At 41.1% G+C, this 23,098-nt stretch overlaps 1 protein-coding gene and 1 long non-coding RNA gene across 7 annotated transcripts; one reads left to right on the top strand and one right to left on the bottom strand.

The window, feature by feature from the left end:
* Positions 1 to 387: 387 nt before the first annotated feature.
* Positions 388 to 16,846, top strand: NUDT4 (nudix hydrolase 4). 6 transcript variants are annotated; one of them, XM_029953579.1, is made up of 6 exons: positions 389 to 910; positions 1,649 to 1,711; positions 10,286 to 10,396; positions 11,593 to 11,637; positions 13,613 to 13,697; positions 13,984 to 16,846. In XM_029953579.1, exons 1-6 carry the CDS (start codon positions 812 to 814, stop codon positions 14,184 to 14,186), a joined length of 606 nt encoding a protein of 201 aa, XP_029809439.1. In that variant the 5' UTR covers positions 389 to 811; the 3' UTR covers positions 14,187 to 16,846. The 6 variants fall into 6 exon arrangements, with proteins under 6 accessions (XP_029809441.1, XP_029809440.1, XP_029809439.1 ...); XM_029953578.1 differs by having other exon boundaries at positions 13,610 to 13,697; XM_029953581.1 differs by lacking the exon at positions 11,593 to 11,637 and having other exon boundaries at positions 388 to 910.
* On the bottom strand, positions 12,225 to 17,267 carry LOC115303720. The gene is made up of 2 exons (XR_003914210.1): positions 17,015 to 17,267; positions 12,225 to 12,408 (listed from the first exon to the last, which is right to left on the bottom strand). It is a non-coding gene; the product is annotated as an uncharacterized LOC115303720 (long non-coding RNA).
* Positions 17,268 to 23,098: the final 5,831 nt, after the last annotated feature.

Here is a 23,098-nt window from a genome sequence, read left to right as displayed (position 1 = left end):
ACTTCCCGGGCGAAGGCTGGACGTCAGTCACTGCAGAGACTGCAATCGCTGCGCTGTAGCCGGCATTTCCTGACCAGCGTGCAACTTTGTGAGGATGTACGTAGTTGGACCTCCTCTCCTGGAGATGGGATTTATGGGAGATGGGAAAGTGGTGGGGTTCATAAACAGGAAGGGAGGGGTCTTTGCCTCATCCTACTAGCCGGCAGTTTGGCCGGCCACGTCCATCCCGCGCTTGCGGGTGGCAGCCCCGGCCCGCAGACACCGCGGAACCCCGTCCGCCGCGCGGTCGAGGCCCCTCCCCCGCCGCAACGGTCCTGGCACGCAGACGCGTTGGCGCGCGCGGGGCGGGACGCGCGGGGGCGGAGCTGCGAGGACTGGCTTAAATACAGAGGCGGTGGGGGCGGCGCGAAGCCGCCGCGGCGCTGCTGCCCGGTTGCTGTGAGTTCTCACAACTGTCTCCTAGTGGCGTGAGCCTCGAGCCTCGCTCTTCCCCCGGCGGCGGCGGCAGCAGGAGGAGGAAGGAGCGGAGACAAGCGGGCGGCGGGCTCCATGGAGAGCGGCAGACGCCCGGGCAGAGGTGGTTCTTCCTCTCCGGTCCCCGGGCTGCAGTGACCGGCGCTTGCGCCCTGCTCCGCGTCGAAGCGGCCGCCGGCTCCGGGACTGATCGGCCTCGCTGTCACTCCCCGCGCCGCCGCCTCGCCTCCCGGCGCCCCTGCGCCCCGACTCGCCCGCGCCCCAACTCCCCGGCGGGGTGGCGGCAGCCGGGCCCCCGCGGCGGCGGCCGGAGCAGCAGCGGCAAGAGCCCGCCTCTATGATGAAGTTCAAGCCCAACCAGACGCGGACCTATGACCGCGAGGGCTTCAAGAAGCGGGCGGCGTGCCTGTGCTTCCGGAGCGAACAGGAGGACGAGGTGAGGACGGCCAGCACACTCTGCGCCTTCCGCGGCGGCCCCGGGGCAGGCTGGGGGGTGGGGGCTAGGGCGGGTCGGGGTAGGGGGGTCCTCGCCCTTCTCCTTCCTCGCCCGACCCTTCGTCTGGCCACCGGGCTGGGAGGGATTAGCCCCCTCCCTCTTTCCCTCCCACCCCTCCTCCCTCCTTCCTTCCTTTCTCTGGGTTGATAGGGGAGACAAAGGGGCTCGCCCAGCCCAGTGGTCTGTCGGGCCGTCGTGAGGACCCGAGGCGGAGACACCTCCTGGCCGGGGGGAAGGTCCCGGGCCGTATAAGTCGCTTAGAGCAGCAGTCACCATTTTAACACGCGAATTGGGTAAAGCCAGATAAACCTTGAGTGCTAACGGAGGCGGCAGAAATGGCGTGAGCCTTGCAGCCGAGCCCTTCTGCCTCTGTTACATGTTCCTTACCCTTTACAGCAGGTTTCGGATTAAATCTAGGGAATAGCCAGACCATCCCCGTGCTTTAAAAATAAAACCCCATTCGGTCTGGTTTTCTCAATCCCACTTTTAAGTGGAGCTTTTAACTCGCAAGCACTTGGCATATTATACTTGATACATTTTTTTTAAGGCCTCTTTTTAAAGTTTTCTGACTGTAGAAAGATGGCTAGTGGAATAATGCCAGAGGAAGAAGATGGACTAGAGGTGGGCAGAGTTGCCATTTTCAGACCGTAATCTCTAACTCTTGGCATATTTATCAAGGCTTCTTTACTTTGCTGTATTTGGATTGACATCTGGAGAGGAGCAGCCTTTCTTGTTCTAAGAGTAAGCAGTCTTTAATTTACCCTTCTTCATTTGGTGAGGCTCTCATGGTTTTTCTGGAGAACAGTTTTTCCTTGTTAAAGTTACATTTAATTTAAAATGGTTCACTGTTTTAAATTAACTTAAAGCAATAATAGTTGACTGGTAGCCAAGAAAATCTTTTATAAAGCATTGCCACTCCTCTCCGTCTTTAAGCATCTGTCTGACTTTGGCCCAGGTCATGATCTCCCTGGTTCATGAGTTCTAGAGTTCAAGCCCTGCTACTGGCTCTGTGCTGACAGCTTAGAGTCTGGAGCCTGCTTCAGATTCTGTGTCTCCATCTCTCTCTGCTCCTCTCCAGCTTGTGCGTGCTTGCGCTCTCTCTCTCTCGCTCGCTCTCTCTCTCTCTCTCTCTCTCTCTCTCTCTCTCAAAAATAAATAAACATTAAAAATGTTTTAGGGACTCCTGGGTGGCTTAGTCAGTTAAGCCTCGGACTCTTGGTTTTGGCTCAGGTCATGATCCCACGGTTTATGGGTTCAAGCCCCACTTTGGGCTCTGTGCTGACAGCGTGGAGTCTGCTTGGAATTCTCTCTCTACCTTTCTCTCTGCCCCTCCCCTGCTTGCTCTGTCTCTCTCTAAAAAATAAATGGATAAACTTAAAAAAAATTTTAAGTTTTTTTTTAAAGCGTTGCCACTCCTAAAATGATTAGACAGGGAAAAAATTAACAATCTGAATTCTGCCTCTATAACCAACTGTGTCCAATAAAATGCCAGGCTAAAGCTGGAGACGGGAATTTAATGGCTTCCTTATTGCTAATCCGTGCAGTTAGAATGACATGACATAGTGTACACTCAGTGGTATAGTTGTTCTTACTCTATGACCTGGGCCCACTTAGGAGAGCTGGAAGCTCAAAGGGGGTAGGTTTTTGTATTCCATTTTGTTTTTAACCTTTACAGTGTATCAGTCGACAAACGTTAAGTGCGTTGAGGCTAAGTTAGGAAAAAACACACTTTGAATATAAAAGCATATAATAGCCCAGAGTGATCAAGATAGGTCAATGATCTTGTCTAATTTGCTCACTGTTGTGTAATCACATTCTTGGTTGAGTGTTTATACTCTGGGGGGCTTGCCTGAAGACCTTTAAGTTTGTTGCATTTAATTCTCTTTGTGCTAGTCTGTAGGTGAGTAGACGGTTGAAGAGCCTAAGTGCTTTGCCCAAATGACATAATTAGGAAGTGCTGGAGTCAGATTCAGGATCCAGCCCGTTTCTGATGCTGGGCTCTTGGCACAGGGCTCCATAGCAATTGGGTGCACACTATTTGCTGAATGAGAGATTCTGTGAGGCTGAGCTTGGAAGCCTTTCTGGAAGTGACGACTTTGAAGTCTTGCCATAACCTGAACTTGGAATTCAGGCTTTGTAAAAACGGTTCCCAGGGGAATATATAGGAAACGGGAGGAAATTGAAATGATCTGTATTGTGTGAATGGTAAAGGAAAGCCTGAAGAACACTTCAGAAATTACTGTAGCATATCAAGGAGTTATAAATGCTAAGTTCCTAGCCTCTGGTTGAGTCTAGAGACTAGTGCCATTAGATAAAATGAAGTAAGGAGCAAGCTCTGGAGCATTAGAGAAATCTGTTACCTGGTACTGTGCAGGTTGAGAAACCAAGCCAGTTTGTTAGAGAATACGCTCTGAGGGAAGGCTCTGGGACTTTTGTTTGACCACAAAAAGTTATGCAGTACTCCAATATGGCTCTCCCTGTACTGAAGGCATTCTCAGTAGCCCTTAGTTGAGAACAGGTGGTTTTAGGAAAGAAACTGCAGAGTCTGTGTTCTCTTGGGGGTGGTTTTATGTATTTGCCCATTTTGTCTTCCCTGCGAGCTAAGTAAGCATTAGCATTTGTATAGTAAGAAATCAGGCAGCAGAGCTAATTTGTCCCAAGATCACCGAAGCTGGTAGATCTTTTTGAGCCCAAATCCTTTATTTCTAAATCTCATGTTCATTTGATCCTCTCTCCACCTAGTTATTTCTGTAGGGAACCACCCTTAGTTTTGGTGGTTGGGCTTCCACACAAGCCCACAAGTAAGCATCCCATAGAGTAGCTGGACAGTGAAAGAGAACAGTACATTCACAGAAGGTAGCCAGAAATGGACTCTGTTGAGCACGTTTGCATATACCATCAGGTGTTGCAGGGTTAAGGTCACTGGGGTTGAATTTCAGTGAGTGAGAGAGGAAGGACACATCCAGGCATCCCAAGCAGAGCAGGACTTAGGGCTTGTGGACTAGTGAAAAAGAGCACCTTATGTATAAGGCAAAGGAGTTGCTAGGCAAGACGGAAACACTTAGTTTTGAACAAGGAACATTTACATTTTAAATATATTCAAGCTTGAGGATGATCTAGCAGCAATATAAGATAGAGTACTGAAAAGAGAAATACGAATGACTTGATTCTGGGTGGAATCCAGGGATAGTTGTCAGTGAGAAACACTAACAAAACTGTCTTAAGAACTGCCTATTACTCTTCCACTTGGACTTAACTGCCCTAATTAGCGTTTAAGCTCCTTGAGCCAGGGACTGCATTCTACCTGCTAAATGCCAAATGTGTATTAACTAAAATGTCTGAATTCTACAAAACATGCACTAAAGCTAAGACTTGGGAAAGCAGTCTTACAACCTGTGGGACTCTAAAACCAGAGCTCTAATAAAAACAGTCTTAATGAGAAATACTAGCACAGGTAAATCTCTACTGACATTTGTGTGCTTGGGATTAATAGACAGTCTGCCTTTTCAGATAAATACTCTGGGGCTCATACTTCTGCAGAAGTCCTTTTAGATTTAAGGCTCTGAAGATACTTGCTTCAAGTGGAGACTACTTTATCATGAAAATTAAATAACTATCTGAAGGCAGTCTTTTCTAAACAGAGGGAAATATCTATGCCTGCAGCTCTCTTAGCCATAAAGAGCTTTTTAGGCCATTCAAGCAGCCACTTCCTTCAAGGGAAGGCATTTTTGTACAGTTTGCATCTGTTTTAGGCTCTTTGTATATATCACTAAGGCTTTCTCCAGTGTGTGTAAAAGCTAAGCCCATCATTTCAAAACATTGACACACTACGAGAAAATGTCATGATCAGTCCAATTTAGCATTGTTCTACCAATCGCATAAAGATGGTTCCAGACTTTCAATGGTTCAACTTGTGATTTTTCGACTTTATAATGGTATAAAAGTGACACACATTCAGGAGAAACCATACTCGAATTTGGAATTTTGATCTTTTCTTGGCCAAGCAGTCATCTAATTTGGCTTAAACACATTTTCCCAAAACAATTTGATTTGGGTAGTTTCTGACCCTCCTATACAACTATGCCTCAATAGTCCATAAAGTATTGCTAATTTGCTTAATAGTAGCAGTAGGTAGCTGGTTAATGGATACAGTGACCACGTAAGATCTTTTAAGATGTCCTTGTGCATACTGGGTGTTCTAATATACTGCTTGCTGGCCTAATATTGGTTAAGAGCCTATAATACAGTTAACTATGGTAAAAGTAGTTTTAACCATTCGTGCATCCTGGTTCATGATAACATACAAACAAAGAACAAAAACCCCAATACAGTTTCTAAATAGCTACAGTTCACAAAATAAAACTCTTCATTCCTAGATTTAGGGATCACTTGAAAGCTTCTCTGGATAGCCTTTCCCACCCCCCCACTCCGGGAAAGAAATAGTCATTTGTAGTGACTAGTTGTTCCCGGAAGCAAGCTGTGACCAAGAGCAGTTATAAGAGTAAAAGCTGAAACACCAATGGCATTTGGGGGCCACTTGGTGTATAGAACTAAGAATTTCATTTAATTCCATGCTCTGAAGGCATAACTGCATTGCATAGATCGTGAACAGCATTTTTTTTAGTTTATAAGCTCTTACACACCCCCAGTGAGGAGGACTTACTAGGTGATAATAGGATATTCAATCTATACTGCAGATTATTGCAATTCATAAACAAACTGTTGTCCAGTAAGACTCAGGGCTGGTTCCAAACAGGCCATTATCACTACAGTGCTGCTACTTAAAGTAAGAAGTACTTATATTCCAAATGCTTAAATCATTATGAATCAGAAAAAGACAAGTGTGGGAAATGGCTCCTTAACAAGACAGGTGAATGGTGTTTTATTCTGATAAATGTTGAATGCACGTGGAAGGTAGAGCTGAGGACTGATACTATAGTAGCAGGAATGCTTATGTGAAGGTGGGCAACAGCGCTGGCTTTGACGCTGAGTGTGATTCAAGTCTAATTCTGCAGCCTGGTGGGTTGGCTAACCTTTTTATAAATCTTTCCTTTGGACTCAGCTTGACTTATCTGGAAGGTTGAAAGTCTGCTTTCAACTCGGTCACCTTCTCACTAATGTGGCAGACTGTCATCTTGTTGGATAAACAAAATGTAATATACCTAGAAAGGTAGTTGAAAAGGAATTTAAAACCGATGAACAACCAGGTCTGGATTTGTCAGCTATTAGTGTATCCCCTTACTAAGATTTTATAGCCTAAGTAATGTTTTTAGAGCATTCCTAAGCATGCTAAAGCTGTATTACAGATCTAGTAGATTGGGGATGTTGTAGAAATGTTTATATGGTTTTTTTTTTCTAGGATATGGAATGATAATGATTTGGGATACAGTTCTATAGGTTTAGATTCTTCTAGCATGTAGTAGGGATGTTAATCAACTTTGTCTCTATGCTATTCAGATTCATTCTTCTACCCTGCTGGATAATCACCACCACTCCCCTCTCCATACGGAAGCAACAAACATACAAATGTGGCCTTGACCTCATTTGAACTTTGGATGAAGTACTCTAGATGAGTAGGCAAATACATAATAAAACATACTGGTTTTCAAATCTGTTTCATTACCAAAGGCTCATTATCAAATGTTTTAAACTAGTAGTTTAGATGCTGATTATTCTAAACCACAGGTATTAATTACTCATTTATTTTGGAAAGTTACATTTGAAGTTAATGGTTTGATCAAATTTAATCATTTTTGGAATGTCAGGCAACTCTTGCATGTTAATAAGCTCTCCGTTTCTGAGAAATCATTTGTCCAAAACTATACAGATCTGTTTCCATGAGGCTTTCTAAAAAGTAATTTATGAAGGGAGCTGGGGAAGCATGTAGGGATTTCCCGTCACTGACTTTGGAAGACAAGTTCAGTCATATGTGGATGATGTCCTGTAGACTGCAGATTAGAAATTTGATTTTAATTAGAAGCATAAATGTTCAGAAAAGCAGACACAGACTATATTAATGGATTTTCAACATTATTAACCTTATATAATTTATCTCTTAAACACTATCTTGGGACAAATGGGAATTATCATTGACCTAGATATATGATCTTGAATTTCATTTTTTCAGGACTCAAACATTATATCGATGGTTTTGAAACTCCCTGTTCACTAAATAAGAATGTACTTTTCCAGTAGCAAGCCCCTGCAGTGTCCTGTCCCATTATGAAAGTAATCCAGAAAGTTACTTAGCGTAGAATTGGGTAGTTAAGAATTTCATCCAACTACTCTGCAATGAAAAAGAATGAAATCTTGCCATTTACAATAACGTGGATGGAACTGGAGGGTATTATGCTAAGTGAAATAAGTCAGAGAAGAACAGATACATGTTCTCTTATCAGAGGGAAGGAAAGGAAAAAAATAGTTACAAACAGAGGGAGTCAAACCATAAGAGACTCTTAAAATACAGAGAACAAACTGAAGGTTGATGGGGGGTTGGGGTAGGGGAGAATGGGTGACCAGCACTGGGGCGGCACTTGTTGGGATGAGCACCAGGTGTTTTTAAGTGATGAATCACGGGAATCTACTCCCAAAGTCAAGAGCACACTATATATGCACTGTATGTTAGCTAACTTAGCAAGAAACTGTATTTTTAAAAAAAAATAAGAATTTCATCCAGAGACTAAAAACTAGATTGTCTGTAACCCACACCTGGTAACAAGGGAAAAAGGAGGCCTCCAACTCTGCAGTCAGAAACAGTTACCGTTTACTTTTCCCTTGATGCAAGACATCTGCTTTTATACCTTAAGCATTTTTTATTTAACTTAAAAACGTAACACTTGGCAGTCTCGATATATAGGCCAAAGCCTTGAAATGCCATAGATACTTGGTAAGCCTTCTTTTTGAATACAACAAAAGATGATATCTAATTTGCAGTTCCATTTTGTTTAAAGAATTTTAACTGAACTTTGAAGAAGACTCTTGGAGGCTCTTTCTGGGTTTTTTAATTTCCTTTTTACAGTAGTCTCATCCATATTTAATTTGATGGCAGTTTTTAATAACCCACCTTTAATTAATCTTTGCAAAGTCTTTTTTGATAATTCCTTTTTGCCCTCATTTCATCACTCTCAATAATTATAATACTAATACAATGGGCAGAATTTGGGGAGAAAGCCTAACTCTTGATGAGCTGATTCAATTTAATTAGTGGGAAAGCAGAAGAGCTAGTAATGACCAACATCAAGTACTTAGGCCAAGACTTAAGATGTTTAAGTCTCATAAACACTCAATAATTCTACAAGGATCGGTGCTTATTTTTACAGAGGAGGAAAGTGGTGCACTGAATGGTAGATTATTAGTCCCTCATTGGGCGCATCAAGGAACGAAATACATCTTGGGTATGATCTGTACAGTCGCAAAACATCTTTGAGTTCAAATCACTGTTTTCTAATTCTTGCTAGATTTGTTTATTCTTGCTCTTTAGTTTCTAATTTTGATATGTAAGCCCTATTTGCTTACACTTTAAATTTAAAGCTGTCTTATGTTTCGTTTTACCAAAATTGCTATATTTGGACTTGGTGGTAACCTCCCAGTCAGTCGTTCATATTTTAGTTAAGGCTTTATCAGCTGTTATTAATTTGGAGAACTTTCTCTGGGTTTGCATTGTTCTGCCAGTTATTCATTTGTCCAGATGAAGAATGAGAGAAACACCACCCAGACCCCTTGAGCATTAATTGATCACTGCTCTGCGGTGATGGGGTGTCCACAGGCACAAGTGTGCTGCTTCGTTTTCAAATTGAGGGGATGTGTGCCTGAAATGGATGTTCCCTTATCTTCCCACCCAGTGGATTAGAGCTTGGGGGAACGGCTGGAGTTGCTGAGCTATTTACTATCATCGTGGAACTTTCCAGCTGGGGAAGGTTGAGTTCCTGGCAGCCACCTCGGGTGGGAGGTGGGGAGGTGAATCCGGGTGCTGGCTGTGAACTCTCCAGTGCTGGGCAGATTGCACGCCGGCATTCATGTCAGAAAACCAGTGCGCACTTTGGGGATTACACTTTGCTCTGAATTGACTGGTATATCTGGAGAGAATGTCCTGTTTACTTAGAGACAATATACTAAGGTAATTTTGTAAACATTTTTGTTCAAGTTGGTTAAGACACCTGTTACTTCATAAACATCATTTGGTTATTTATCATAGTAGCCTTTTTTGCTGTTTTAACTTGAGTGAATTTCAACCTACCCCAGCCCACAAGTTTTCATGTATAAGATGGATATATAATATATGTTTCAGGTACTGTTAAAGTAGTGAACCTCTAGGATACTCTGTGGTAATGTAGTTTGTTTTTTAAAAAGCATTTGCAAATTTCAAGGTTAATGCCATTCTCAGTTGGGGCCTGCAGACTTTTCTTGAAAGGGCCAGATAGCATTTTAGGCTTTGTGAGCCCTGCAGTCTCTGTCACAGCCACCTAACTCTGCTGTTACAGCATGAAAGCAGCCATAGGCAACATGTAAAAAAAAAATGAATGAGTGTGGCTGGATTCTCATAAAATTTTATTTATGAACAGTGGAATTTGAATTTCATATAATTAAAAGTAGAAAACCCATTTTCTGCTCACAGACTGTACAAAACAAGCGGTGCACTCGCTGTAGCTCGCCATCCCTCTTCTAGGTCATAAATTGTAGCTGCCTGTTACCAAAAGTGACTTTCGCCCATTTATCGGAGTTCGGAATATGAAGGGTACCTCTTTCCACCTGATCATCAGTATAAAAATAACAAGAACTCTCTGTATACTGAGCATTGACTTAGCATGAATTCCCCTATTCTTTTTTCACAGTATCTGTTCTTTTAAGTATTCTTACTCTTCACAGGTGAGAGAACAGGGTGACTGCCTGGGGTCACATATTCTCCCATTTGCAGCAGGATAATAAGACTCTAACTCATGAACAGCAGATACAACCCCAGACCCAAGGGCAGGCAGCTGTGGGGCCAGCAAACTGAGTCTCTGCTTTTATCTTTCATTAGCACCCATGATTCGGAGAATTGTACTAATTGAATCTGGTAGTTTAAGTGATTTCATTAGGTTCAGAATGATTTGGTGGTATGATCACATTATTGTTGAATTCTGATTTCCAAAAGAGTGTTTACAAAGGCTATCAACTGCTTTCTTTGTGGTACAATGTCTACCCCTAATAATTTTAATGAAATTAAAAACCGGGTTCCCCTGGAAGGGCGTTCCAGCCTCGTAGAGAGTAGGAATGTCGCTCTCGCCCGTAGTGCTCCAGAGGCTACAAGGCACACGCTTGCCATGGGTCTTGCAGGTGCTGTTGGTGAGCAGCAGTCGGTACCCAGACCAGTGGATCGTCCCGGGAGGAGGAATGGAGCCAGAGGAGGAGCCTGGTGGCGCTGCCGTGCGGGAGGTTTATGAAGAGGTGAGATGAATAGTAGCTTATTTGCTATCCTTTCGCACACACTGTATTTTGAGCTTTTACAGTGTGTTCTGTGTGGCACTTTGGCTACATGCAGCAGGCTAGGCAGGTCACATGAGTGCTCTTTTTGTCTGATTCATTTTAAGCGGGTGACTATAGCTAGCATTTTGTTAGGCAGGTATTTGTTAAGCCTGGTAAAAGAGTGCTAAAATCCATGTAGAAGTCCTCCAGAATTGTGTAACATGCAATTGTATAACAGACACTAAGCCTGATGATCAGTGATCAGTGTAGAACAGGACGGCCCTCAGAGCAGGGTTCATATTACACTGTAATGCACTGCAGGAATGCTCAGAGACATTCATCGTGTGCTCTAAGTTTTTCAAATGAGTAGGAAGCAAATTGCTTTTATTCTACTTGTTTTGTAAAATGCGGCACACACACATGCCCAAAAGCATACATGGCCTGCTTGTCTTTTTACAGTTGATGATAGAACTTGGTTTTTACTCAGACAAAACAGCATTGACTAAGTGCCATGAAAGTTACTGAACAGCAGTTCGGGTGTAAATGGGAAGCAAATGTGAATGCTCCCTTTGGGTCTTGGGAGGTTTCAGGGAGATGGGTCTTGAAGGATGAGCATCCTCCTCAGGGAAGAGCGCATCCTGGATAGAGGAGACAGCGTGCACTGCTGCAGGACTGATTGCTGTGCGGATCCAAACGGGCGCGCGCTGAAGTGCCCGTCAGTCTCTTACCTGCACAGTCCTGGTAAAAGTAACAAGGACTCTGCAGTAGGAGAGAAACCTATATGGAGAATTGTACCTTGTAGGCCACGTGAAAAAAGAAAGCAGAAAGACAGTCCTTTAAGTAAGAAGGAGACTGATCAGTTCATACAGAAAGTCTGTTTTCATTCATGAAGTTTGTCCCAAATTGGTAGGTCTAATTTTTGGTCAATCCCTGTCATTTCTTATAAAACAAATGACAATCTGATCAGTCTGAACTTGTATATGGAATAAATTAAACCATGTTGTATAGCAAGCCACAGGTCATGAATCTTCGCATAGCCAAAAAACCTCCAGAGAGGCAGGGTTGATTTGGAAGGGCCTACTGTGTTTAGATCCTTGAGTTGAAATAGCTAGAAAGTAACTTTCATGTAAACTTTCTTATGAAAGCTAACAGTTTCACACTGCATCTGTTTTTAATAGGCTGGAGTCAAAGGAAAATTAGGCAGACTCCTGGGCATATTTGAGGTGAGTTACAAAAGTAATCCTTGCTGGTGACAGAATTAATGATTCTTTTCCTAACCCGGCTATATAATCTAGCACAGCCCAGGTAGACATTCATCTTAAAACGATCAGTTATCAGTAAATAAGTAAATTACAAGGATTAGGAGGAAGAGAGGTAAAAGTTGCTTAAGTTTCATATGCCATCAATTTTTATGCAGTATTATAATTACTTTTATATGACAGTACAGAGAAGGACTTATCTTTTGGTTTACTGTTACGTTTTTTAGGAAGTACAGTGTCCTCACTATCACCCAAGGGCTTCGGTCTTTTGTGACTACTGTCTGGAAAAGTACCCTGAGCCTTTAGTGTATAACATGTAGATGATACACAAATAATGACTTTATCTTTAGAGGACTCTATGAAGGTGTTTAAAAAAAAAAACACTCAGATACAAAGAATAGATGCTAAAAGCATAGAATTCTCCTGTAATCTGTTATTACTCGAGTCAGTATGGAATGTGTGGAGGGAGTTTGGGATTGGCAGTTATTCTTTGGAAGGTAGGGAGAAATGTGGTCAGGTCACAAGATATTTAAGGGTTAGTTCAGTCCTTCTGGTAGAACCATATAAATTTTATTTTAAAGGCTTTTTACAGAATTCAGAAATTCAGATTGTGCAGCACTTGGTAGAATTGATGACTCCCAAAATACAGTAAGTGTTAGCAGTAAAGTTCTTAATATTCAGACTTTCCCAGAATTCAGCAAGTGCTTTACGCAACAGCACCATCTCCTGGTTAAACTGAAAAATACATTTTCTGTCATTCAGAAAAGCCCTGGTACAAAGAGCACACTGACAATATGCTGCTAAGATTTTTGAAGAAAGCGTCTCACATTATAAATAAAGCTTAGATAACATAGGAAGGTAATAGTACTAACTGCTTTACAAATGCTATTTACATTTCATAGAACCTGAACAGAAAACAGTGGTCAACGTACCCTTCCCCTTAGAATCTATAAGGGAAAATTAGCATTGTCCTGCCTATTCACCCTGGTGATTTCAATGAATTTTTGAACGTAGGATAATAAATGTATTGATTTTCCAGATACAGATATGACAGTGGGTTCTTGATAATAATAGTAATGTTTTATGTGAGATGCCTCTCATTTTTTTGCTGTTCCCATTCCTTCCCAAACACCTAATACGCTGTTTGAATTGAGTGTAGTACTCTGGTTGTTTGTGGTGGGAGAAACTGGGGTAATTATCAGGCTGCCTGACTGCCTCAGTCAGTAGAGCATGTGGCTCTTGATCTCAGGATCATGAGTTCAAGCCCCACATTGGATGTAGAATATACTTTAAAAAGCAGGGGGAGCGGGGGAAGGTCTGACTCGATTTCCACTCAGGTCATGAATGATCCCGTAGTTTGTAAAATCAAGCCCTGCGTCAGCCTCTGCACTGACAGCTGGGAACCTGCTTGGGATTCTTTCTCCCTCTCTGCCCCTCCCTCGCTCTCTCCCTCAAAATAAACAAACATTAAAAAAATAAATTTAAAAAATCAGGCAAGTCCTATAGTAAACAAGGCTAACTTAAATTGAGATGAAGGTAGGGAGCCCCTTCATTTTAAGACCAACTTGTGTGTAATTTTCACAAGGTGGCAGTTTCAAGATCAGTGAAAATGGAGTTTAACAGATAACATTCCAGAAATGACTAAGCCATCCTCAACCTCGGTTGTGTACAGTTCACCTGGAAACTTTTAAACTACCAATACTTGATCTCAATGACTGTCCCAACACCTGCATGGAAATCAAAGTGCTAAAAGTTTACTGCGGGGAGCGGATCTCAGCGCGTTTTGTGTTACGTAAGACTCCCTCTGCGCTGGGCTAGCCACCTGTGTACACTGGCCGACGTGCTAGTCAGCAGTCTACCACAGCTGCATCTTCCCCTCAGAAATGTGTAATGGCTAGTTCCTATGGATTAAAATGCTCTTCTTTTGATATTCAAGCAGAACCAAGACCGAAAGCACAGAACATATGTGTATGTTCTTACTGTCACTGAAATACTAGAAGACTGGGAAGACTCTGTTAATATAGGTAAGCTCCCTTTCTTTCTTCTGCTGGCCAGTCTCCTAATTCCACTGCTATGCACTTGGATACAGTTTTCATCTTCAGTTATTTTGGGTTACCTTTTTTTAAGATCAGTATGTCCACATTTGAATTACCTTAAAATTCTTCCCCCAAAATATTTATTGTCTAAGCCATTCCAAAAGCAATAAAGTCGTTGTGGGGGAGGAGTGAGGAGCACTGTTAAAGGATTTGGCTTAGTTTTTTTTTTTTAATGGCTTTACTGTTTACTGACCAATGTCATACTATTTTCTAGGAAGGAAGAGAGAATGGTTCAAAGTAGAAGACGCCATCAAAGTTCTCCAGTGTCATAAGCCTGTACATGCAGAGTATCTGGAAAAACTAAAGCTGGGTTGTTCTCCAACCAATGGGAATTCCACAGTCCCTTCCCTTCCAGATAACAACGCCTTGTTTGTGACTGCGGCACAGACCTCTGGGTTGCCATCCAGTGTAAGATAGACCGGGGAGGGCCTCCCGTGTGCAGTCTCCCGGGGAGAGGTCTCTCTTTTCCTTGGCAAACATCTGAATGATGCCTGCAAACTGTCTGAATTTGCCATGCAGGATTTTCAAACAATTTGCATGTTTTTCAGATGTTTTCAAATCTTCTTTAAAAAAAAAAAATGTAAAATATTTTAATAAGCCAAAGCCATGTGGAATTTTTTTTAGATGCCTTAACTGTCCCTGGCCCCACCCCATCACCATTTTAGTTGTCATTTTTTCACAGCATTGTGATCAGTTTTTTTGTCCATTTGACATCAGTCTGTGGTTTTTGTCAGATCACCTTACTTGTTGGGTATATTTCCCCTCTAAATTATTTTCTCATTCTCAGCACTAACATTCAACAAGTTCTGTTGTGGAGATTTATGAAAATAATTCTTGATATTAAAGAAATCTATTGGTCCGTAAACTTGTTTCATAGGATCACAGTTCTAAAAAAAAAGTTCACAAATTCCAGACTTGTACTTTCTATATGATTCGTAACTGTTTTGACAAAGGATTTAATTTACTATTTTCTGGAATTCATCACCTCCTTTGTCTGTTTTCACAACTGGTATTCTGTCACTAGCTTCCCGATATGGCCAATAATTAATAGTCCTTTAACACAAAGTCTAACTACATCGAGTGATTTTCAGGGAGGTGTAGTAAGTAAGAAAGATGCACACAGTAAATACATCTTACCATGAGAAACTGTATTCGTGGAATTTGAGTTAGCATGCTAGGTTGCCAATTTCCCGTTATCCATAATCTCTTTACACAGAGTACTTGATTGAGAACCATAATACCCTTAGTTGAAATCCCTTTAAAAAATATATTTCCAGTTTTTGAATGTACTGACCCCTGTTCAGTTAAACTTGCTGGTTACTAGTAACCACAGGATTAGCGTCTAACCTCAAATGCTGGTCGGTGGTGACTGCATCACAGCTGAGTAAACTGGCCTTCTTGCTGCTCAGCTATTACAGACTTTGATGATTAGGACACCTCAGAATATCTCCTCTTTTATAGGTTGCCAATAAGTACTATTTATACTAAGTTTTGGGGCACTGGAACGTACCTGAGCTAAGAATTATCTTAACACTCATCTTTATACTCACAATCAAGAATCCCATTAAAAAACACAAGGTACCCCATCTGAACGCCTGTACTGCCCCCCCCCCCCCCACCAAGTCACAAATGAGGTGGGAGGAAAAACAAACTTTAAATAAGACATGGGGTTGGGAGGCAAGTGAAAGATCTTTCTGTATGTAGAGGTTAGCCTTGTAAATATTGTAACTGGTGAGTATAGAGTAGAAAGTAGGTTTAGTTGTACATTTGTTCCACAAATTGTTAACCTTCAAAAATATAATTGCTGCTAAAAATAGAGTGCTGTTACACTTAGGAAAAATCAGTGCCATTGTTCCGAAAAAGATCTTGTGCCATAAATGCAGCTGAACTAAATATACGCATTAGTTCACAAATTAATGCTGTTAGAGGAATGAGTGAAGTAGAAGAACTTTTAACCAGTGACATTTCATTTGTAATTATGTAGTGTGATCAAACATGATCAGAATCTTTCTATTTTTCTTTGTACAGAGGTTACATTTTAATTCCACAGATTGACACTTTCTATCAATCTTCAATGGGCTAGATTTTTTTTTCAGTAATCTAAAACTTCTTTAAATTATATACCTTAACACAGCAGAGAAACTGGATTTTGTGTATAAAACTGTGCACCTGAAATGCTGTCACAAGTACTGCGGTGGGGGGGGGGGTGGTTCTTGTACATGATATTCTTAGAGGTAATAATGCATGAACTTATTTTATAATCTCTTGGACTATGTATTTGACATGTAAAATATGTACAGTATTAATGTCCGCCACCTCTTAAAAGTGAGTGTATAAATATTGTTGTATAATTTTTTTTGGTCAAAAGCATTTGGACTAAGTAGTGCCACTCGGGTCAGGATTTTCTTCAGTGCCATTTAGCAGACCAACTGTCTTTAGTCTATGCAACTAGCCAAAATTTATAGGACACAACAGAATACAGTTGTCACACTTTGAATTTCACACGAGGGATTCACTATTCTGGAACCCAGGCTAGCAAAATTAGAGGAAAGGCCCTATGATTTCTCTTAAGAGAAAAAGCCTACATTTCCAGGCTCAACAGTTGAATATACTTTAGGTAACAAAATAGTGTCTACTATCTCAACCCTTCAAAGTTTAGAGTGATGTGAATCATTTGTGCTTTCTGTGGGATAGCTGGATAAAATTGGCAGCTAAATTTTTTCAGTCCCACGTGCCTCCTAAATAAAAGAAATAACTAGGTTACAAGTTGACTTGCAGACACAAACTAGCAACTATCCTGAATAATTGTTGGGGAGTTGTGTGTGTGTGTGTGTGTGTTTCTTTTTTTAATAAACAGGTGAAATTTTCCAACAGGTACCTGCCATTCAATTTTCTGTCAATCACAGTTGTATAAAGTAGCAAAACCGAAGGGATGGGGGGGTGGAAATGATTGTTGTATACACTCTAAATTGCTTTGCATGGTCTAATTTGAGGTAATTGGTGTCAGAATCTTGACTTTTTTATATTTGGAAACCAAATAAAAATGGAAATAAATTATCTTTTTTTTTTAAACATAACTGAATATAGTCCAAGTTGAAAACTTGCTTGGCATTCCATTATAAAAATTTTATAAGTAATCTGCTAGAACATGCTGCAGATAACTTTATAAATACTACCATCACTTAGCTGTTTAAAATGGTTAGGTAACCTTGTTCACCACTGTATTTCCTCAAAATACTATTTACCTGAGACCAACTTAAGAATCCTCATGTAAAAGTTCCATCCAAATCTCACTTGGCTTTTGACTAGTAGTATTAAATGGGGGGGGAGGTGAAGCCTGGCATCTTCCAATAGTGTCTTCACACTGGGTCACAAGAATTCACTGCAGGCACCTCTAAGCTGAACTTTGTAGTGGCAGGACTAAACGTTGAGTTTATTGCTCTCTGCAAAATGGATGAAAATGGGAATGTCCTACAGTGGATTCAGTCTCAAATGAAGTTCCTAGCTACTACTTTGTTTCATAAATTCTTGTTTACCAGAAGCTGTGCGATAATTAGCATCTGCTTTATGCCCAGCATTGTTGCTTATATAGCCCAGAGTAAGTTATACCCTCAAGAAGCTTAAAGTCTACCAAAGTGACTTATCTAGGTGTTTGTTTACAAGTTCCTAAGGAAAAATGTCTTTCAAGGTATTACCTTTTTTTTTTTACACTTACATGTACCATCTACAAAAGCAATATTTAACAATGTAACCCCCCCATACTTAGAAACATTTTATGTGGAGCTATAGAAAAAAAAATTTCAGGTTGAAAATGATCTCATTCCTAGGTGCTACTCTCCCCCTTACTTTTAATAGTGCAATTGGCTAAACCGCAGTAAGGTGAGGCCTCTAAGGCCGATCTTAGCATTGCATTAATACAAAGACCCAAATGTGCTCAAAGGCTCAATTGTCTTTTTGCCAGATGCCAGTCTTAATTGCTGTGATTCCAACCAGTTATGATCCCGAAAGTTACTCTTCCCAGTATGTGGAATACTAACTACCGACCCTCCGGACATACTTCCTGGTTATTAAAACATGAATGTCTGTATAATAAATCTGTTTTCCTCTATTTTTTAAAACATTTATTCTGAGAGAGGAGAGCAGGGGAAGGGCAGAGAAGGGAGGGGGAGAATCCCAAGCAGAATCTAGAAACCATGACCTGAGCTGAAATTGAGTCAGGCTGATTAGTGACTGAGCCAGCCAGGTGCCCATTTTTCTCAATTTTTAATCAAACTCCTTCCCTGAAAACATGAAATTAAAAGAATACTTTGACTATTAATGTGTATGGAGAACCTAAAAAACCTACCTCTTGATCAAATTATTACACTAGGAATCCAACTCTCCAGGAATAGGCAACTAAAGTGAAACATGGAAATAACATACTCATGCCTAAAGGGGCAGTGGTTAGTAAGTAATAAATCTATGTAATGAAATATGCAGACAATGACATGTGGGTCAGGTAAGGATCTCTGCAAGTAAATCAGTACAGCCTTCTGGAGAACTAATACCAACCAAAATGTTAAATGCCTATGAACCTTTCACCCAACAGTTCTACTTCTAGGAACCTAGTCAACCGAAATCAATGAACTGCACAAAATACGGTGAAAGATGAATACTGCAGAGTTTTTAAAACTGACATCAATCTAAATGTGCAAACAGATGCCTAGGTGGCTCAGTTAAATGTCCAACTTCAATTCAGGTGTCTCTGAGTTCGAGCTCCACCTCAGGCTCTACTGATAGCTCACTCAGAGCCTGGAGCTTCCTTCAGACTCTGTGTCTCCCTCTCTGCCCCTCCCCTACTTGATACTATATGGATACCAAAGAAGTACGATGCCACAAGTGTAAACTTTAAAGAACACATTTCAAAAAGCACAACTCTACAGCATTACCTGCTAAAGGTCACAAAACCTTAACAGCAAAGGAGGAAAAGAAGCCTGTACCATCTTTGTTATTGGAACAGTAATGTATTACATTTTAGAGAGTGGGGGGTTGGAGAGACACAACTTTTGGTTCTAATACAAGAGCTGTGAGTAATCAGTCACTGCCAAGTGTGGAGCAGAGTTAACAGCCTACAGGCCAAACCTAGCCCTCATCTATTTTTGTACAGCTTGCAAACTTAGACTGTTTTTTTCTACTTTTTTTTTTTTTTTTTTTTTTTACAATTCAGTGGTTGAAAATATTTTGGGACATGTAAAAATTAGAGTTTTATCAGAGCGTACAGCATGTCCAGTCATTTAAAATGGTCCATGGATGCTTTCTCAACAATGGCAGAGGTGAGTAATTTGGACAGACCTATGGGCCACAGAGCCCCCAATATTCACTGTTGTAGAAGGAAAAACCATGGATTGTAAGACTTTGGCCCTTATTCATTCCCTTGGTTACTCACAGTCCCAATGCTTCCTGCCAAAACAAGGAAAACGGCACCAAGCAAATCTAGTGCAACTAATCTCCCATGTCTAAACTGCTTTTCACAGGTCCTGAGTTGTCTACTCTTGAATTCAAACCAGAATACTTTACTTACTGGGGAGAGGAAGTTACACAAAAAGGGAAGGGAGGAAAGAGAATCTCAAGCAGGCTCCAGGCTGTCAGTGCAGAGCCTGACGTGGGGCTCAATCTCAGGATCCATGAGATCATACCTGAACCAAAATCAAGACTCGGACGCTTAATCTACTGAGCCCCCCCATGTGCCCCAATCATGGAACAGTTTGATGGAATATGGTGGGTGAAAGTGGATAGGAGTATGCAAAAAGGAAACCTGCTAGTTACTCTACATGGTAGGAAAATGAAGTGAGGTTATCAATCTTTCCTAATTTCTAAGACCTGTTTTGTCCCATACATACAGATGATTAGCAAGGGAGAGATGTTAAAAGCTCCTTAATGAATACCATGAAATGAACTTTTAAACGAAAATGAGATTTGTTGGCTCTGCTGTGAGACAATAAGCAAGGTCCAAATATTTAGGCAATTGTTCTGTAACAACCAATCAGAAACTTGAAACAATTACATCAAATCAGTAGAGGCCTGGCAGTGTAGCCAGTCCACATTCAGACAACTGAAACACCACACCAAAAGGCACAGATGAAATGAGACCAGCTGATGGATGCCAAAGTTGTAACTGGGAAGAAACACCTAATCTCATGTTGAGCTCTACACTCAACAGGAAAAACTGTAGCCCAACTCCTAGTTTTGCAGCCAGGAGAAATTTACCCAATTTGTAATAAGCTATAGCAAAGCTAACTCTTGGAACAAATCCAATTTCCAACATCAATGAGAATTGGGATTAACACATGGGGATATGGTTAAAGCATCAAACACAGTATCACCAGTCTGGGTGGAAGATTACAGATTTTTATTCTTTATATTTTCTTAAAGTTATTACATTCAACATCTTTTGCTTTTGTGATCATCAAACCATTTAAAAAATAAACCCCTGATGTAATTCCTTAAACTAAGCAGCATGCTAAATAGCTGTTATCTCCAAGCCCAAAAATACATTATTCCAGTGAAATATTACATTTCTCTTAAATAAGCTGATGAATTAGCTGCCCTATAATCATGGCATTTTAATTATGTTTTTTGGCCAGCTTTGCTAGATAAGGCTACTTTTTTTAAACCTTTGCTGCTGCAACTAACAAAAATTGATACGGCTAGAATAGCCAAAAGAGATTCCTGAATCATCAAATAGAAAAATAAAGCCAATTCCTAGATCACCAATAGTTCCACTTTGCCAGAATGGTTTATGAGGTCCTGCAGGATACCAGACTTCCCACCCTATTCTCCTTCAACAGTGCTAAACTATATAGCACTTGTAGCTATACTGGCTTGCATTTAAGCTTATTTTAAGATGTTTCTGTAGGGGGCGGGGCAGGGAATAAAAAAAATGCTTCTGAAGTTTTGTACTGAAGTTATGTTCTTGGTCTACAGTAGGGTTTAAGTTCAATACACTTCAGATCTAAGATCTTATTAGGCAGGACCAAGAATAACTAGTGTGGAAACAATTAACAAAGCAGTACAACAAAACAAAAAATCAAATTAAAAAAACATAAAAGTTCCTCCTATCAATGCCTCAGGATTTCAGAAAAGCTCCTTCTAATGGGCAGAACTGACTTTTAAGAAGCCACTTACATATTTAGATTCTTCTCCTCCAGGGCTTTGCACATGCTGTTCCTCCTGCCTGGAGGTGTTCATCTGGCTTGAATCCAGAAGAGCAGACCTGGCCCAGTGCTCCCTTCCCCAGGACGGAGTGGGGACTGCGGTGTGGCCGTGCCCCTCCCCCAGCAGAGAGTCCAAAAGGGAAAGCCCCAGGCTAGTCTCATTCACTTAATCATCCCCAAGGAGTACAGTGATGGATGAATATTAAATTTTTGTCAAATTAACAAACAACTCCTTAAGCTTAGAAGTTACAAAATCAAAGGCTTACCAGGGAAGAGGAAGAGGACTGCATAAAGGAGCAAGTGGGCTGGAAGGGGCCTGTAACCAACCGACTGGAGAGTCACTGGACCAGAAAAGAAGGACCAGCTCTTTGTCGGGGCGGCTGCGGCTCAGCTCCTCCCAGACGGTGCTGCGCACAAAGGCTGGTCATGTCTGCAGTGGCCAGGTCTTCAGATCATTCAAGTGACCAAAATTCTGGATTTTCACACGAATCTCCTGACTTTTAAAAATGTTGGCACCGAATTCAAAATACTTTAACCAAACACACTGTGTGGGCCAAGGAAAACAGGCCCAAAACCCAGATGTAGCTGCCGGTTTTTTAAACGTACCCTAGCCTTTCCCAGAGCCTTTTTAATCCTAAGCAAGTTAAATCAACAAACTGCCTCCTTTCATCTCACTGCTTAAGAAAGAGTCTTATCAAAACAATGGGGACTCTTAGCAAAATTACAAAGGGACAAACATGATGCCATGAAATCAGGAATTCATATATTTGAAACAAAAACGGGATTATTCCATTTCAGTACTTCTATAACTCCAATTCAGTAGACATCAGAGTCCTATTCTAGATGTATTTTTATGGTACAATGGATTTAAATCTGGGATTTTATGACTTACAAATCGCTGTGTGATACTAGCTATCATCACGAGCAGGGTCACCTGCATTAAAGAAAGCTGCTGCTCCCTACTGAACTACCCGAGTGCTCTTTTGGCCCCAGAAAGAGATTGAGTTTCCTTAGTTGCAAGACGCCCTCCGTACAAGCACAAGAACTTTATAAATGATAACCGCTCCTAAGAGCTTTAAATTGACAACATTAAGGTTACAACAATTTTATTCTGAATTAAACTAACATTTGTTTCCAAGCAATGCATTTTATTTGGAAGGATACCAGTTACCAGTCATCAAAACCTTTTGTTATGTTGAAAATGTAATTTTAATAGATAATTCTTCATCTTACATAGGAGCACAATAAAATACACCACATTCTGAAAAAACTCCAGAAGTAATGAGAATAAAGAGAAGGGGAAATTCAGATGGGCTACAATATCCATTACCTTAAATTGCAAGAGACAAAGGTTCCAACCTGCAGGTTAACATTTACATACTTGGGACTGGCTACACTGATGACTTAAAAATAACAAGGGTCAGAAATTAAATGTGGAAATGGATGGGAAAGAACAGTTTTTTTTGAGGGGAGGAACTCTATCAATGCAGAAAAAAATTACTGAATATCAAACAATAGCTCCCAGGGCAAATACTGAAGGATGAAAGTTAAGAATCATGAACTGAGGATCTGGTGTTCACAAAGGAAGAACCCTTTCAGATGACACTCGGGCAAGCTGGTTGCTTGAGATCCGCTCATCGGGTCTACAAGGGAAGACTCGAATGCCTCAGCAAACCCCAAATGATTCTCAGACTGGTGTTTCCTAACAGCACACACCAGTGGTTACACGTGAAGTTTTCAGACAAAAACTAAGAGAAAGGTCACATCCCGAATGCCAGACAGACAAATGCGGCACAACATGTGAGTCCCACACAAAGCCGGTCACGCGGCCGCTTTGCTGGGACTCTCCTGTACAGTAATTTTCAAACATCATGGCAAGACACCAATGATCATCTAACTAATCAGACAACACAAACACATTTATTTCAAATTTCTAGGAGGTAAAAAAAATATCAGATACCAATGCTTTATGCATGCTCAGGGCCAGCTTATAAATACTCCATTCAGTGATAGCTTAACACAAGTTTGCATCAGTGAAAAGAAACTGGCAAAATCCACCTCTTGTCATTCAACTTGTCAGATGGTGACCAAAACAGAATGTTCCATCAATTTTAATTTTTAAATACGATTGTCACA

The sequence above is a fragment of the Suricata suricatta genome, chromosome 10 (assembly GCF_006229205.1).
Source record: "Suricata suricatta isolate VVHF042 chromosome 10, meerkat_22Aug2017_6uvM2_HiC, whole genome shotgun sequence".
Taxonomy (NCBI): domain Eukaryota; kingdom Metazoa; phylum Chordata; class Mammalia; order Carnivora; family Herpestidae; genus Suricata; species Suricata suricatta.
The sequence above is the reverse complement of the archived record's forward strand: the minus strand, read 5'-3'. Positions and strand labels throughout refer to the sequence as shown.

Excerpts from the sequence above, each read along its gene's own strand:
- NUDT4 (XM_029953578.1), top strand. The coding sequence starts at position 812 with ATGATGAAGTTCAAGCCCAACCAGACGCGGACCTATGACCGCGAGGGC. Across the intron at positions 911-1,648 it reads GGAGCGAACAGGAGGACGAG|GCTTCTTTACTTTGCTGTAT; the intron begins GTGAGGACGGCC and ends ATATTTATCAAG. Across the intron at positions 1,712-10,285 it reads CAGCCTTTCTTGTTCTAAGA|GTGCTGTTGGTGAGCAGCAG; the intron begins GTAAGCAGTCTT and ends TGGGTCTTGCAG.